Raw genomic sequence first — 16,794 nt, 5'->3', positions numbered from 1 at the left:
CCGCTGACGCGGTGAGCAAGCAGAGCGGAGCGAAACCGCAGGTGCGATGGACAAGGCAGAGCAGAGAGGAACCGCCAGAGCGGTGGGCAAGACAGAGCAGAGGGAAACCGCTGACGCGGTGAGCAAGCCGAGCAGAGCGAAACCGCAGGTGCGGTGGACAAGGCAGAGTAGAGAGGAACCGCCAGAGCGGTGGGCAAGACAGAGCAGAGGGAAACCGCTGACGCGGTGAGCAAGCCGAGCAGAGCGAAACCGCAGGTGCGGTGGACAAGGCAGAGTAGAGAGGAACCGCCGGAGCGGTGGGCAAGACAGAGCAGAGGGAAACCACTGACGCGGTGAGCAAGCAGAGCGGAGCGAAACCGCAGGTGCGATGGACAAGGCAGAACAGAACAGGGCTGAAGGTGCAGGTAGAGAGGACAGGGCTCTGTTCACATGGAACAGACTGGAAAATGCTGGAAGATGGCTAGAATACAAGAGATGGATATGGAGGAAGGCTACTATGAAGTAGCGAGTGGACACAAAACTCACAAACAGAAGTACAGAGACAACGAGTTGGAGTTAGGTGCAGGTTCAGATACTGCAGGAAATGGGAAGGTACGGACATAGAGACAAACAGGTAACAGGCTAGGATACAGTTCAGACAGGAACTGCTACTGCAACGAGATACAAGAACGAGCCTGGGTATACAGCCCCCAGGGTGGCGGAAACAGTCTAGAAGTCACAGACAACAGGCCTGGGTATACAGCCCCCAGAGTTGCGGAAACAGACTAGAAGTCAGAGATAACAGGCCTGGGTATGCAGTCCCCAGGGTGGCAGAAACAGACAAGATACAGGACAGGACCTGGCAATTCAGTTGAAAAGACAAACTGAGTGAAGGTGTTGCTCAGGCACCTCCTTCTGGGTGGAGGGGGTTTAAATATCCAGTGACTCACAGCAATAGGCTGGAGACGCATTAGGAGCGCGCCCACAGCAGCTATAAGAATCCGGAAGTAACCGGGCCGCCGCCCTAAGCAATCAGACAAGAAGCCAGGTTTGCAGGCTGGACTGATGGGTAAGATTGTGGTCTTGCATAGTGGGAGGTGGTGCACTATGCAAGCACACCACCAGGTATGTTACACTATTCAGTAGGACTATCAGCTGTGTATCCACCTGACTTCTGCACAACACAACTGATGGTCCCAACCCCATTTATAAGGCAAGAAATCCCACTTATTAAACCTGACAGGGCACACCTGTGAAGTGAAAACCATTTCCGGTGACTACCTCTTGAAGCTCATCAAGAGAATGCCAAGAGTGTGCAAAGCAGTCATCAAAGCAAAAGGTGGCTACTTTGAAGAACCTAGAATATAAGACATATTTTCAGTTGTTTCACACTTTTTTGTTAAGTATATAATTCCACATGTGTTAATTCATAGTTTTGATGCCTTCAGTGTGAATGTACAATTTTCATAGTCATGAAAATACAGAAAAATCTTTAAATGAGAAGGTGTGTCCAAACTTTTGGTCTGTACTGTATATACAGCAGTCTCAGCGTATCCTATGGGATGTATATACAGCAGTCTCTGTGTACCCTATGGGATGTATATACAGCAGTCTCTGTGTATCCTATGGGATGTATATACAGAAGTCTCTACATCCCATAGGATACGCTTATACTGCAGTCTCAGCGTACCCTATGGGATGTCTATACAGCAGTCTCGGCATTTCCTATGATGTGGTGCCGGTTCAGCCTATAGTCTTTTTCACATGATTGTTATATGTAGCTTGGATACATATTCAGTATGAAGTAAATGAGCTGTTAGTCCTGTAATGCTGCAAATGTCATTTTTGCTGTTATCAAAAACTGTTATGATCTGCTACAAGCACTAAGGAAAGACAGGAGATCTGTCCCTACAATAGAACTAAGCTAGATCCATACGATGTAACGGGGAACCTGATCCTGCGATCAGACCCGCTAAAGTCCTCGGCTAGTCTGTACGAAGACCTATAGATGCAAGGGAGGGATCCCTACAAGAACTAGGGACTGGGATAAAGTTGGACACCTCCTAGCAGAAATTGTAGCAGTCAAAGACAAACACGCAACAAAGAACATAGAGGTCCGAAGACCTAGCAAAACTAACAGAGAACGGTAACAGAGCACCAAGCTAGCTCAAGAGTAGTAAATACAATGAAGTCCAGCAAGGCCAGGAGGGCAGAGCCAGATTAAATAGGCAAAAATGGTCATGTGACCAGCAAACTAGAAAAAACCTAACAGGAGAGTTCTAACAAAAACCTATTCAAGATACAGTTGTATAATAAATATTGGCCTGAAGTGCAGACTCTTAATTTGAGGGCATTCACATCTCAATTGGTAAGGATATAGGAATTACAGCTGTTTAATATGCACCTGCCTCATTTTAAATGGACCAGAAGTAATTAGACAATTATCTCAAAAGCTCATAAATGAGCTGCATGGGCTATTCCCTCGTTAATCCATCATCAATTTTGCAGGTAAAAGGTCTCGATCTGATTCCAGGTGTGGCATTTGGAAGCTGTTACTGTGAACCCACAGCATGCGGTCAAAGGACCTCTCAATGGAAGTGAAACAGACCATCATTAGGCTGAAAATGAGAAGAAATCCATCAGAGAGATGGCAGAAATGTTAGGAGTGGCCAAATCTACAATTTGGTACATTTTGCAAAAAAAAAAGCACACTGGTGAGCTTGGGAACTCAAAAAGTCCTGGACTTTCACAGAAGACAACAGTGGTGGATGATTGTAGAATTCTTTGAAGAAAAACTTCTTCACAACATCCACCCAAGTGAAGAACGCTCTCCAGGAAGTCAGTGTCTTGGTATCTACGTCTACCATAAAGAGAAGACTTCATGAAGGCAAATACAGAGGGTTCACCACAAGGTGCAAACCATGATCAGCCTTAAAAATAGAGAGGGCAGATTAGACTTTTGCCAAAAAAAACATTTAAAGAAGCCGCCCAGATCTGGAAAAGCAAAACGAAGATCAACCTGTACCAGAATGAAAGTCTGGAGAAGACTTGGAACGGCTCATGATCCAAAGCTCAGCACATCCTCTGTAACACACGGTGGAGGTGGTGTGATGGCACGGGCAGGCATGGCTTCCAATGGCACCGGGTCACTAGTGTTCATTGACGATGAGACTGATGACTGAAGTAGCCGGATGAATTCTGTGTGTACCGGGCGAGGCTTTCTGCTCAGATTCTACCAAATGCAGCAAGGTTGCTTTGGACGACACTTCACAGTACAGATGGACAATGACCCAAAACATACAAAGAAGTGGAATATTCTGCAATGGCCGAGTCATCACCAGATCTCAGCCCATCGAGTAGCATTTCACATACTTAAGACAAAACTTTAGGCAGAGAGAGCCACAAACAAGCAACAACTGAAGTCAGCTGCAGTAAAGACCAGCAAAGCATCACAAAGGAGAAAACCCAGTGATGGTCACATGGTCCATGGCTTCCAAACTTCCGGCCCTCATTTCCTGGAAAGGATTCTCTACAAAGTATTACAAATGAACATTTTATTTATGGTAAAGTTAATTTGTCCAACAACTTTTGAGCCTCTGAAATGAGGAGGCTTTGTAGGAAAATGGTTGAAATTCCTAAATATTTCACAGGATATTTTTGTTCAACCCCTTTAATTAAACCTGAAAATCTACACTTCAATTGCATCTCAGCCGTTTAATTTTAAAGCCAAAGTAGTGGCCTGCAGAGCTGAAATCACGAAGACTCAGTCACTGTCCAAATATTTCTGGACCTAACTGTATATATAAAAAAACAATGCAAAAGTTTTAGGCAGCTGTGGAAAAACATGCTAGAAAGTAAGAATGTTTTCAAAGATGGAGGTGTTAATCGTTAATTTTTAGCAGTTAACAAAGTGGAAAGTGAATGAACAAAAGCGAAATCTAAATCCCATCAATATTTGGTGACCGCCCATTGCCTTCAAAACAGCATCAGTTCTTCTAGTTACACTTGCAAACAGCCAGGGATGTTGTAGGATTATCGTCAGGTGTATTATTGACCAATTATAAAAAAACGAATGATGATTGTTTTCATATGTAGATTGAAACAGTCATTAACTGAAACAGAAACATCTGTGGGAGGCTCACAACTGGGTAAGGAACAAACAAACTATGCTACAAAGGTGAGGTTGTAGAAGACAGTTTCATGTTACAGGTCATACACCATGGTAAGCAGAGCAAAGGAATAAGACACCAGGTAGTTATACTGCATCAGCAAGGTCTCTCCAAGGCAAAAAAATTCAAAGCAGACTGGGGTTTCAAGATTTTCTGTTCAAGCTCCTTTGATGAATTGCCAATAATTGGGCAGCGTTGAGGGTTGTAGACACAGTGGTCATCCAAGGAATCTTACTGCAGCACACGAAAGGCGCATCATGTTACTTCCTTTAGAAATCGGAAGATGTTCAGCAGTGCCATCAATTCAGAAATGGCAGCAACCTGTGGGAAATGTCTACACTCATCTATGGTTCAGAGATGTCTGGCTAGAAGTGGACAACTTCTGGAACAATTTCTGCTGAATACATCTGCTGCATTTTTGAAGAAGAATTGGGTATAAGTGATTCAGCGGCCAAGTGTCTTCTGATCTGAACTCAACCAAAAACATATGGGGAATTCTGCAGAGACAAGTTGTCCTCAATCTCCTTCCAGCATCAAGCCTCTAAAAGAGCTCATTCTTCAATGGAAAAAGATAAATGTTGCAATATGTCGCCAACTTGTTCATCCCAGGCCTGGAAGGCTTGGTACTGTCCTTGAAAATCATGGAGGTCATACACAATACCAGATGTAGTAGTTTTTGATGCGGGGTGTACTCATTTTTGCATCAACAGTTTTACTTAAATTAGAAGACTTTGTAGTGAAAGTTATACCATTAATCTTGCTTTCATGTTACGGGTTAAAAAATGTTCTATGAAACTTGGCCCTGTCAAAATGTATTTAGAAAATTGTTCTTGTGTTTATTGAGATATTGAATAAAATCTTACTTCTCAAAGGGGGTGTACTCATTTATGCTGAGCACTGGATGTGTATGTATGTGTGTATATGTATATAATGTGCAATAAATCAAGATGCATGACGCGAGGATTATTGGTACAGAATGACTCACATGGGAAGCCTATGAATAAAGCCTCCACACAGCGACGTGAAGAAATCTCATTACCAGTCAATCTTTACGTCTTCAGAAATGAAGAAGCGAGGTGCTGAGATCGGAGACATGAGGACTGTCGTCTTCTAGTGACAGCGCCCATCAGTCACATTGAGGCGCGAGATCGTAGTACAGTTGTTTGCGTTCGATGCCATTAATTCCAACCGCATCTGGTAATAATCTCCTGTAAATGACCCAAAGCCGCCGTCTAAGATTAATGGTAATTGTGGGCATTGTAAGTGGGCTGAAAGTGATATCCTATAAATCTGTGCAGTCACACGGACCGGGTAGTGGTGCAATAGCCTTTTACTTGTCACCCCTAGTGTGACCAAGATGATTGACATCACCTATGGTGGATCCTGTATTATCTACTGTATATAGAGGTGTTCTCAGTCATTGTACAGGAGGAGGAGGAGGAGGTGAGCTGTGACATCTCCTATTGTGAATGGTGGATCCTGTGTTATCTACTTTATTTAGAGGTGTTATCAGTCATTGTACAGGAGGAGGAGGTGAGCTGTGACATCTCCTATTGTGAATGGTGGATCCTGTGTTATCTACTTTATTTAGAGGTGTTGTCAGTCATTGCACAGGAGGAGGAGGTGAGCTGTAACATCATCTATGGTGGATCCTGTGTTATTAGCTGTGTATAGAGGTGTAATCAGTCATTGTACAGAAGGAGGAGGAGGTGAGCTGTGACATCATCTATTGTAAATGATGGATCTTGTGTTATCTACTGTACATAGAGGTGTTCTCAGTCATTGTAATCCGGTCTCTTATGATAATGAGACTGCTGAAAAGTCTTCAGTTCAGAACCTGAAGTGTTCCCAGTGTGAAAATAGCAAGATTTTCCAATTTTAGATATATGATTTGGATTGGATTGATATGGAAAATTAAAAAAAAAAAAGATTTAGCATAAAAACCTAATGTTAAACAAGAGGTAATTTTCTGATGGCAAATTCTTTACTTATCAATGTACAGAAATCAGTGTAAAACCTGAGAAGGATGCCCATCAGTCTTTGGCCGCCCCCGGACAACTTTATAACATATTAATGATTGCACTGAGAATATTTTCCCTTTACCAGTAAAGTGTTCTCCGCATTGGACAATCCCTTCTCATTAGAACGATGCCTTGATCAAAATCCAAAAGTTCTAGCTCTCGGAAGGTCAACGTCTCCACCAAAACTGCTTCCATCAGCAAAGGGTTAAGAGCGAGGGGTCCAGATAACTTTGGAGTTGACGGTGATGACGGCTCTTATCTGCTTAGATGAATTATCTGTACCAGGAAGAATCCAGCTCTCAAGAAGAGAATCGCAGGCTCCATATCAAGGATGAAAGATGGAGGAAAGTCTTCAAGTGGGAAAACATCAGAATTGCTCAGGAGATGGCGTTACTGTGACTCTAAGGAGGAAAAAACGAAAGAGCATAGAAACAAGAAGGGGAATGGTGAAGCATCGCGCTTCTCCTGCGGCGGCGGCTGCTGGATCTTCTGATTGCCTACGGGTCCCTACATGGGTCAAATCCTTTCGGAAGTCTCAAGACTTTTTGACCTTTGGTTAGGCTCTTGACGCTCAATGTTTTCTACCGTCACGCTGGAATCTTACCAATTCTCTGACACATAATTGGACTTTTTTTTTGGGGGGGGATTTTTTTCCTACATTCCTGCAGTGGATTACGAGCCAACGTAATGATGCCGGCGCTTTTAGATCCCGAACACTTGTGTCCCAGGCGGCTTTGTCATCCTAACTATGCGGCTTATTAAAACGTGTAACACAGATCGGAGAAAGGGGGAAAAAAGGATATTCTTCTGTCACACATGACAAGTCACCGCCTGGATATATATAATGTAATTACCTACGCTAACTTTCTATAGGAACACTTGTAGACTCTACTTTTTTATATTTTTCCTATATTACCCCCCTCCACCTCCCCCAAGACATGTGCAATTAAGCCGAGCCTTCCGGCACAATTACGGACAGGGAAAAGCGGGTCAATTTGCTTTGAAGGTTGGGGTTTCCTGGCGGGGTGCGCGTCCCTCCTGAAAGTCATTACTGCAGTGCCTCTTGATCAGGGGGCAGCGGGATCCCGCTCGCTCCTTTTATGTCTGCAAATTGACATGTTCTGTGCATTAAACTTTCTCCTTTCAAGCAAATCCCAGGTTGAAATATCATCCTCGAATGGCTTTTTCGTTACTGTAAAGGTGCTCTTATCTACCCGGTTTTCTAGTCTTGTTCATAGAATTAGGATTTTTTTTTCACCATGGAAAATAATATAATGATGAGAAGGGGGTAAAATCAGCTGCAAAATCTGCGTGTGGCACCTTCAGAATGTGGTGTGGAATCACTACAGATACGGAGTGGAAATACTCTGCTGTCTCTGGACAGATCTATCCTCTCATAAGAGCAAAGGCGAAGGGAGGAGGGGGAGGTGAGCTGTGATAGCATCTATTGTGAATGGTGGATCCTGTGTGTATATAGAGGTGTGATCAGTCATTGTGCAGAAGGCGGAGGGGAGCTGTGATATCACCTATTGTGAATGGTGGATCCTGTGATAACACTTATATATGCAGTAGATATCAGTCATTGTACAGGAGGAGGAGGTGAGCTGTGACATCACCTATTATGAATGGTGGATCCTGTCTTATCTACTGTATATAGAGATTTTACCTTTCATTCTAATATTGTCTGTGGTGATAATGAGACTGCTGAAAAGTCTTCTATGCAAAATAGGAAGTATGAGTCTGTTATAATGCCTAATGGCCAGAACAAAATTGCAAGATATAAATCACACAAAAATCATCAATGGAAATCAAATTTATTAACCAATGGAGGCCTGGATTTGGAGTCACCCCCAAAATTAAAGTGGAAAAACACACTACAGGCTGATCCAAGCTCAGTATTGTGTGTGGCCTCCATGTGCCTGTATGACCTCCCTACAACGCCTGGGCATGCTCCTGATGAGGTTGCGGATGGTCTCCTGTGGGATCTCCTCCCAGACCTGGACTAAAGCATCCGCCAACTCCTGGACAGTCTGTGGTGCAACGTGACGTTGGTGGATGGAGCGAGACATGATGTCCCAGATGTGCTCAATCGGATTCAGGTCTGGGGAACGGGCGGTCAGTCCATAGCTTCAATGCCTTCATCTTGCAGGAACTGCTGACACACTCCAGCCACATGAGGTCTGGCATTGTCCTGCATTAGGAGGAACCCAGGGCCAACCGCACCAGCATATGCTCTCACAAGGGGTCTGAGGATCTCCTCTCGGTACCTAATGGCAGTCAGGCTACCTCTGGCGAGCACATAGAGGGCTGTGCGGCCCTCCAAAGAAATGCCACCCCACACCATTACTGACCCACTGCCAAACCGGTCATGCTGAAGAATGTTGCAGGCAGCAGATCGCTCTCCACGGCGTCTTCAGACTCTGTCACGTCTGTCACATGTGCTCAGTGTGAACCTGCTTTCATCTGTGAAGAGCACAGGGCGCCAGTGGTGACTTTGCCAATCCTGGTGTTCTGTGGCAAATGCCAAGCGTCCTGCACGGTGTTGGGCTGTGAGCACAACCCCCATCTGTGGACGTCGGGCCCTCATACCACCCTCATGGAGTCGGTTTCTAACCGTTTGTGCAGACACATGCACATTTGTGGCTTGCTGGAGGTCATTTTGCAGGGCTCTGGCAGTGCTCCTCCTGTTCCTCCTTGCACAAAGGCGGAGGTAGTGGTCCTGCTGCTGGGTTGTTGCCCTCCTACGGCCCCCTCCACGTCTCCTGGTGTACTGGCCTGTCTCCTGGTAGCGCCTCCAGCCTCTGGACACTACGCTGACAGACACAGCAAACCTTCTTGCCACAGCTCGCATTGATGTGCCATCCTGGATGAGCTGCACTACCTGAGCAACTTCTGTGGGTTGTAGAGTCCGTCTCATGCTACCACGAGTGTGAAAGCACAACCAACATTCAAAAGTGACCAAAACATCAGCCAGAAAGCATTGGTACTGAGATGTGGTCTGTGGTCCCCACCTGCAGAACCACTCCTTTATTGAGGGTGTCTTGATAATTGCCAATAATTTCCATCTATTGTCTATTCCATTTGCACAACAGCATGTGAAATTGATTGTCAATCAGTGTTGCTTCCTAAGTGGACAGTTTGATTTCACAGAAGTTTGATTTACTTGGAGTTATATTCTGTTGTTTAAGTGTTCCCTTTATTTTTTTGAGCAGTGTGTGTAATATATATATATATATATATAATTATAAAAAACAAAACTAAAATTAATGTAAAAACCTGATTTAAACAATAGCTTATTTCCTGATGAGACATCCCTCTTTAACTGCTGGCTAATAACCACGGTTCTTGATGAGGCCTTTTTTGTATTGGTTATCTCCCTGCCATCTGAGCCGGCCCCATCTACTTCAATGGAGCTGCCCTGCAGTCCTCTGCCCGAATATCAGAATAATTGCTGCAGGTTAGAAAGTTACAATAAGGTTTCACCTTCTGCAATTGTTATTTCAGGCCACTAAAGCTCACATCAAGCTGAACACCAAGAAGCTGTACCAGGCGGACGGCTACTCTGTGAAGGAGCTGCTGAAGGTCACCACCGTGCTGTACAACGCCATGAAGACCAAGGGCATCGACAGCACCCAGATCGGGGAGGAAGACACTTCCACATTCAAGTTTGACTTGGGAACTAAAGTGAGTGGTGCAGGATTTCCAGTCTTTCTGGAGGGGGTTGATGAAGACCCCTCTAAACCTTTGCATGTTTTTATTTCGGATGATCCGACTTTAAACCCAATATTCCTGCAGCAGCCGATATAGGGGGTGGAATTAAAGGGTGAAATCTGCAGATTTTTTTTTTGCCCCGTGTTTGGTAAAACCTCATCCAAAATACCGATACTGTGATATGATGCCATGCTGAGCTGCAGCTGAAAATCTTTTGTATATTTCCTACATGGGAACATGTACTTTTTAAAAGGGTTTTCCATTTTGGGAAAATCCCTGTACCCCAGCTGCAGTTTCTCTTAGTTTTAAAAATAAATTAAATTGTGCTTTACTCGCCCTTCCCGGGTCCAGTGCTGAGTCTAGCCCGCTGCTCCCGTGATCTATTGCCTATGGCGCTGAGATCACATCCACAGCGCTGCAGGAAAAAAAAAAACCTGCATGAGCCATTGAGCTGATTGATTGCCCGCAGCGCTGTCCGCAATTACAGACACTGGGAGCAGCAGCGGAGACTCTGTGGTGGACCTGGGGAGGGCAAGTAAAGAATAGTTGTTGTTGTTTTTTTTTTTAAAACAAACTGCATCTTGAGTATAAGGCTATGTTCACACATCATGTTTTTTTTTGCGTCACAAATCTGCAGCAAAACTTTATCTTCAGGAGCATTTTGTTCAGCATTTTTCTTGCTTTTTGATGCGTTTTTGGTGCGTTTTTTCAGATTTTTTTTCTGCGTTTTTTTTCACTGTGCTTATGTCTTTATTTATGCATGTACATAAAGTTCTGTGAAAAAAAAAGAACCCCTTTCTATTTTGCCATCAAAAACACCGATGCAAATTTTGTTGTGTTTTTTTTTCAGAGTGTTTTTCATCACCCATTACTTCCTAAGGGTAAAAAAAGCGCTGAAAGAAGTGACATTCTCTATTTTCCAAAAAAGGCTGCAAGGCACAAAATACGCAACAACAAAAAAACCATGACGTGTGAAGAGAAAATTCTGGTTTCTCACAGACTTTGCTGGTACTGCAAAAAGCAGCTGAAAATTTGTATAAAAATCTGCAGCAAAAAAACGCTGGAAAAACCATGATGTGTGAACATAGCCTAAGGGTTTCCAATAGCGGAACACCCCTTTAAGGTTATCTCCACGTCATTATAGTGCTGTTTCTCTACGGAGTTGCGGCTGTTAATTTTGCCAGTTGCCTTTATTTTCCAGATTACTGACTTGAAGAATGCCAGACAGCTCGCATCCGAAATCACCTCGAAGGGAGCCCTGCTGTATGACATCCTGGGCAACGAAGCGGACCTGAGAGTAAGTAAAGGGATTGTTATAGGGGTTGTCTGAGATGGGAATGGGTGCAGACGACCATACACACATAGACATGAGGGACTCCTTCTCTCTTGTCTCTATGTAGCTCATGTTCAGAAGCAGCAGCCACATGGGGGGACATTCTACATCTGTACTGAGCAGTGTAGCTGTGAAGCCAGCACTCGCGTAAGATAAAACACAGCATACGCAGGAATGAAGGACTCCTGTTTCTGTGTAGCTCATGTTCAGAAACAGCAGCCACATAGGGAACATTATACAGCTGTACTGAGCAGTGTAGCTGTGAATCCAGCACTCACTTAAGCTCAAACACAGCACACACAGACATGAGGGACTCCTGCTGTCCTGTTTCTACTTAGCTCATGTTTGGAAACAGCAGCCACATGGGGGACATTATACCTTTGTACTGAGCAGTATAGCTGTCAATCCAGCACTCGCGTAAGATAAAACACTTACTAGAAAGCTGCAGCATGCTCAGTCTTTTTCCTCTCCATTTCCCCTCTCCTTAGACTTCAATAGGCAGCTGACTTCTGATCCCTCAGTGAGCTGGCAGTCCATCTTGTTTAGACCTAGACAGATTTGAGCGTTTTTTCATAGTGAATGATGAGTTCAGGCGGCAGAGGAGAAGTGGCTCATAAGTGTAGAAAAGCTAAATTTTGTTGATAAATCAGAAAGTTTCTTATATTCACTTGTACTATTGATCTACGTAAGGTTTGTTGAAATGACAGCGACCATTTACAGCGTCTGTCTCATCTTATAAGGTGCTGACATATCACTGGGATAGGCCATCACCATCAGATTAGTAATAGTTTGATCCCTGGGACCCCACACGATCCTGTTAATGAGGGTCTGCAGATCTTCATCTTTTGTTTTTCCCTGCTGCAGTTCTCCAGGCCGTCCACCGTGCTGAGCACAATTAAAAATTTTTTTCTCTTTTATTGCGCCTCCTGAGGTGACGCAGGCGAGAAACGTGGTCGCCGGTGACACACGATGGGTATAATTAGAAATCTGAGACTGGAATAGGAAGCAAAGTGGCAGCCAATGTGCACACAGACCGCCATGACGCCACCGCGAGCCCATTACTCACCGCCGCTAATGAGCTGCACCTCGGCGTGATGGATGGCAGTGCTCACCGTCACCGCCATTGCGACATTCACCCCCATTCTTTAAACTTCAGGAGATTTAAATAGCCATTGTCATGCGTTAACTAGTCCTGCAGAACGTCAGAGAAAGATCCCCCTTCCCCTGGAGATTTCACCTGCTGATCTTCTCGCAGGCGCCACAGGGTAGACTCAGTAATGTGGTTGAACTGAGATTGCAGAATCCTAATATCTCGGTATAGCAGAGCTGACTTTGCAACATAAGCAATGTGGAACTGACGTAGCAGAATAGCAGAGCTGGGTTTGTCAGAGAGTCCAAAGCAAAATTGTCACAGCAGTGTAGCAGAGCTGACTCAGCGGTAGAGCTGGGTTTGTCTCAGAGTTTAATGCAAAGCTGGTGCAAGCAAGCAGTAATGGTGCGAATGCCAACAACCCCAATACTCAGGCATTTATCTACTGCCTGAGCCGACCTATAAGTCTGTCAAGAGTGATGTGTTCCATGGCAAGCTGATGCACTGAGGGACAGAGAGGAGGAATGCGCAGCTTCCAATGCTGGATCCAGGAGAGATGACAACATAATTGTGCAGTTTCCAATTCCTGTGTCAGCACAATGATTACATAAACACATAATACACACAAAAACATTAATAAATCCTGGTCTTGCTGCCCTCATCCCTCACAGCAAGGCAAAACTGCTTTTGGTGTGCATACCAGTCTAATATGTCCAGGGATTCTCTTGCCATGTAACTTGCCACCTAATTTTTTTTTTTGAAGTGGGGTTTCTTTTCAACGGCATTCTGCCAGCACTGTAGGAGCTGGAACTTCATTTCCATCATTTTCCCAGTATGCATTGCTTCTGTTATTGTGCAGTGTCATGACGTGAAATCCTGCCTCTTTGTTATGCCTGTTTACAATTTAACGTACAAAGAGCAGGAGCAGAGAGACATAACAACCTCCACACACACTTCCTGTAGAGAAACAAAAAAATGCCCCCACTTCTGTAGAGAGGAAAAAGACCTGCCCCCACTTCCCATAGAGAGGGGGAAAGACACGCCCACTTCCTGTAGAGATGGAAAAAGACCTGCCCACTTCCTGTAGAGAGGAAAAAGACACGCCCACTTCCTGTAGAGATAAAAAGACACCCATTTCTGAAGAGAGGAAAAAGACACGCCCACTTTTCCTGTAGAAAGGAAAAAGACCTTCCGCCACTTATGTAGAGAGGAAAAAGACACTCCCACTTCCTGTAGAGAGGAAAGACACGCCCACTTCCTGTACAGTGGGAAAACACACGCCCACTTCCTGTAGAGATGAAAGACACGCCCACTTCCTGTATAGATGAAAAAGACCCGCCCCCACTTCTGTAGAGAGGAAAAATAAACGGCCACTTCCTGAAATCCATCTTGGTTATCTCTGCTGCCCGAGTCTGATGTCAATTGACTGATGTCAGGTGTGAACAAAGGGGGAGGTCCCCTTTAAAAGGAAATCTCCTATGTGCGGTGTTTGGGCCCAGCGTGTGCTCATCACTGCTGCATTGGCCCACAAAAGTGAACCATCTGGGCACAAACTACACTGTGAGAGATGTAATAATATTGTAACCCCACAGTGGTGATCAGATATCATTCCAGCATTGACAAATTAGGTCATAGTTATAAATGCAGCACAGAGTATTTAATGGAACTCTGTTAATTATGCACGAGGCCTTTTATCATAAAGCAAGTGACACTATCAGGGTGTACTTACAGAACATGCAGTAATCCAGCTCCGGTGTCCTGAGCTCGGCCTAGATTACTGACCGCAATATATGTCTCTCCGTCATGTATGACACAGTATGGCAGTGGAGTAATTGCTGCCGTCCCACAAGGAGCTCCTGTGTGATTCCACCATTAATCTGCTGGAACATACAAGGATGAAACCGCATATACAGTGCCTACAAGTAGTATTCAACCCCCTGCAGATTTAGCTGGTTGACACATGCGGAATTAACTTGGCATTGTGACATTTGTACTGTAGATCAGCCTGGAAGTGGGAAATGCACTGCAGCTAATTTTTTTTTTTTTTTTTTTTTTAAAAAAAACGTTAAAAGTTAATTCAGAGTGTCATTTATTATTCAACCCCTCAAACCACAAGAATTCTGTTTGGTCCCCCTAAAGTATTAAGAAGTAGTTCAGGCACCAAGAATAATGAGCTTCACATGTGTGGATTAAAGATCTCTTTTGCCAGCCTTTTCTGACTATTTAAGACCCTCCCCAAACTTGTGAACAGCACTCAGACATGGTCAACATGGGAAAGACAAAGGAGCATTCCAAGGCCATCAGAGACAAGATCGTGGAGGGTCACAAGGCTGGCAAGGGGTACAAAACCCTTTCCAAGGAGTTGGGCCTACCTGTCTCCACTGTTGGGAGCATCATCCGTAAGTGGAAGGCTTATGGAACTACTGTTAGCCTTCCATGGCCTGGACAGCCTTTGAAAGTGTCCTCCCCTGCCGAGGCCAGGCTTGTCCGAAGAGTCAAGGCTAACCCAAGGACAACAAGGAAGGAGCTCCGGGAAAATCTCATGGCAGTGGGGACATTGGTTTCAGTCAATACCATAAGTAACGTACTCCACCGCAATGGTCTCCGTTCCAGACGAGCCTGTATGGTACCTTTACTTTCAAAGCGTCATGTCAAGGCTCGTCTACAGTTTGCTCATGATCACTTGGAGGACTCTGAGACAGACTGGTTCAAGGTTCTATGGTCTGATGAGACCAAGATCGAGATCTTTGGTGCCAACCACACACGTGACGTTTGGAGACTGGATGGCACTGCATACGACCCCAAGAATACCATCCCTACAGTCAAGCATGGTGGTGGCAGCATCATGCTGTGGGGCTGTTTCTCAGCCAAGGGGCCTGGCCATCTGGTCCGCATCCATGGGAAGATGGATAGCACGGCCTACCTGGAGATTTTGGCCAAGAACCTCCGCTCCTCAAGGATCTTAAGATGGGTCGTAATTTCATCTTCCAACAAGACAACGACCCAAAGCACACAGCCAAGAAAACCAAGGCCTGGTTCAATAGGGAAAAAGTCAAGGTGTTGGAGTGGCCTAGTCAGTCTCCTGACCTTAACCCAATTGAAAACTTGTGGAAGGAGCTCAAGAATAAAGTCCACATGAGACACCCAAAGAACCTAGATAACTTGGAGAAGATCTGCATGGAGGAGTGGGCCAAGATAACTCCACAGACCTGTGCCGGCCTGATCAGGTCTTATAAAAGACGATTATTAGCTGTAATTGCAAACAAGGGTTATTCCACAAAATATTAAACATAGGGGTTGAATAATAATTGACCCACACTTTTATGTTTAAAATTTAATAAAATTCAACTGAGCAACATAACTTTTTGGTTTGTAAGATTTATGCTTCTGTTCATAAAACCTACTCTCGTTTGCAGTTTGAAGGCTCGAACTCATTTGCATCTTATCAAACCAGCTAAATCTGCAGGGGGTTGAATACTACTTGTAGGCACTGTATGTAATAAATCTCCTTATCCCACAAGTCTCTCTGCTTATCTGGGGTCCTCCATCTATCACATCCAGGGATATAATTAAAGAAGGCATCCATATTTATTATCCTCCTATATATACGTTAGATCTCACTTCTGGGTTTATGGGGTTATACAACCTCTATATAGACGCCATCTTTAAATACTTAAAGGGATATTATCATCTGCAAAAAGGCATGGACTAAATTGGTGAGACTGACAGGACCCACCACTGATTCTTTGACTTTACGACACCTTGGCCGCTTTGCTCTTGGGACCTGTGAAGGTCATAAGGGAGGGGAGAAACGTCAACTCATCAGTCAATTTAGTGGTCCTTTAAGTCACCTTGTAGATACATTGCTTGCCTTTTGATGCTCAGTATTCACAATTCTGGCTTCAGAGCTGAAATCTTCCACCAGCAGAATAGTGAGTGCAGCTCTGGAGTATAATACAGGATGTAACTCAGGATCAGTACTCGATCAGTAATGTAATGTATGTACAGTGACTGCACCAGCAGAATAGTGACTGCAGCTCTGGAGTATAATACAGGATGTAACTCAGGATAAGTAAAGTAATGTATGTACACAGTGACTGCACCAGCAGAATAGTGAGTGCAGCTCTGGAGTATAATACAGGAGGTAACTCAGGATCAGTACTCGATCAGTAATGTAATGCATGTACAGTGACTGCACCAGCAGAATAGTGAGTGCAGCTCTGGGGTATAATACAGGAGGTAACTCAGGATAAGTAATGTAATGTATGTACACAGTGACTGCACCAGCAGAATAGTGACTGCAGCTCTGGAGTATAATACAGGATGTAACTCAGGATAAGTAATGTAATGTATGTACACAGTGACTGCACCAGCAGAATAGTGACTGCAGCTCTGGAGTATAATACAGGATGTAACTCAGGATAAGTAATGTAATGTATGTACACAGTGACTGCACCAGCAGAACAGTGACTGCAGCTCTGGAGTATAATA

At 44.4% G+C, this 16,794-nt stretch overlaps 1 protein-coding gene across 2 annotated transcripts in view; it reads left to right on the top strand.

Annotated features, from left to right (window-relative positions):
* Positions 1-16,794, top strand: part of CLUAP1 (clusterin associated protein 1) — a 49,648-nt gene that overhangs the window by 16,940 nt on the left and 15,914 nt on the right. For both annotated transcript variants that reach the window (XM_073645959.1, XM_073645958.1), the window contains exons 4-5: positions 9,674-9,853; positions 11,082-11,177. In XM_073645959.1, the coding sequence (XP_073502060.1) occupies positions 9,674-9,853; positions 11,082-11,177 (276 nt within the window). The remainder of the gene's footprint in view (positions 1-9,673; positions 9,854-11,081; positions 11,178-16,794) is intronic.

This window comes from Phyllobates terribilis, unplaced genomic scaffold, assembly GCF_046119375.1.
Source record: "Phyllobates terribilis strain yellow unplaced genomic scaffold, ASM4611937v1 Scaffold_9__5_contigs__length_417890890, whole genome shotgun sequence".
Lineage (NCBI taxonomy): Eukaryota > Metazoa > Chordata > Amphibia > Anura > Dendrobatidae > Phyllobates > Phyllobates terribilis.
The sequence above is the reverse complement of the archived record's forward strand: the minus strand, read 5'-3'. Positions and strand labels throughout refer to the sequence as shown.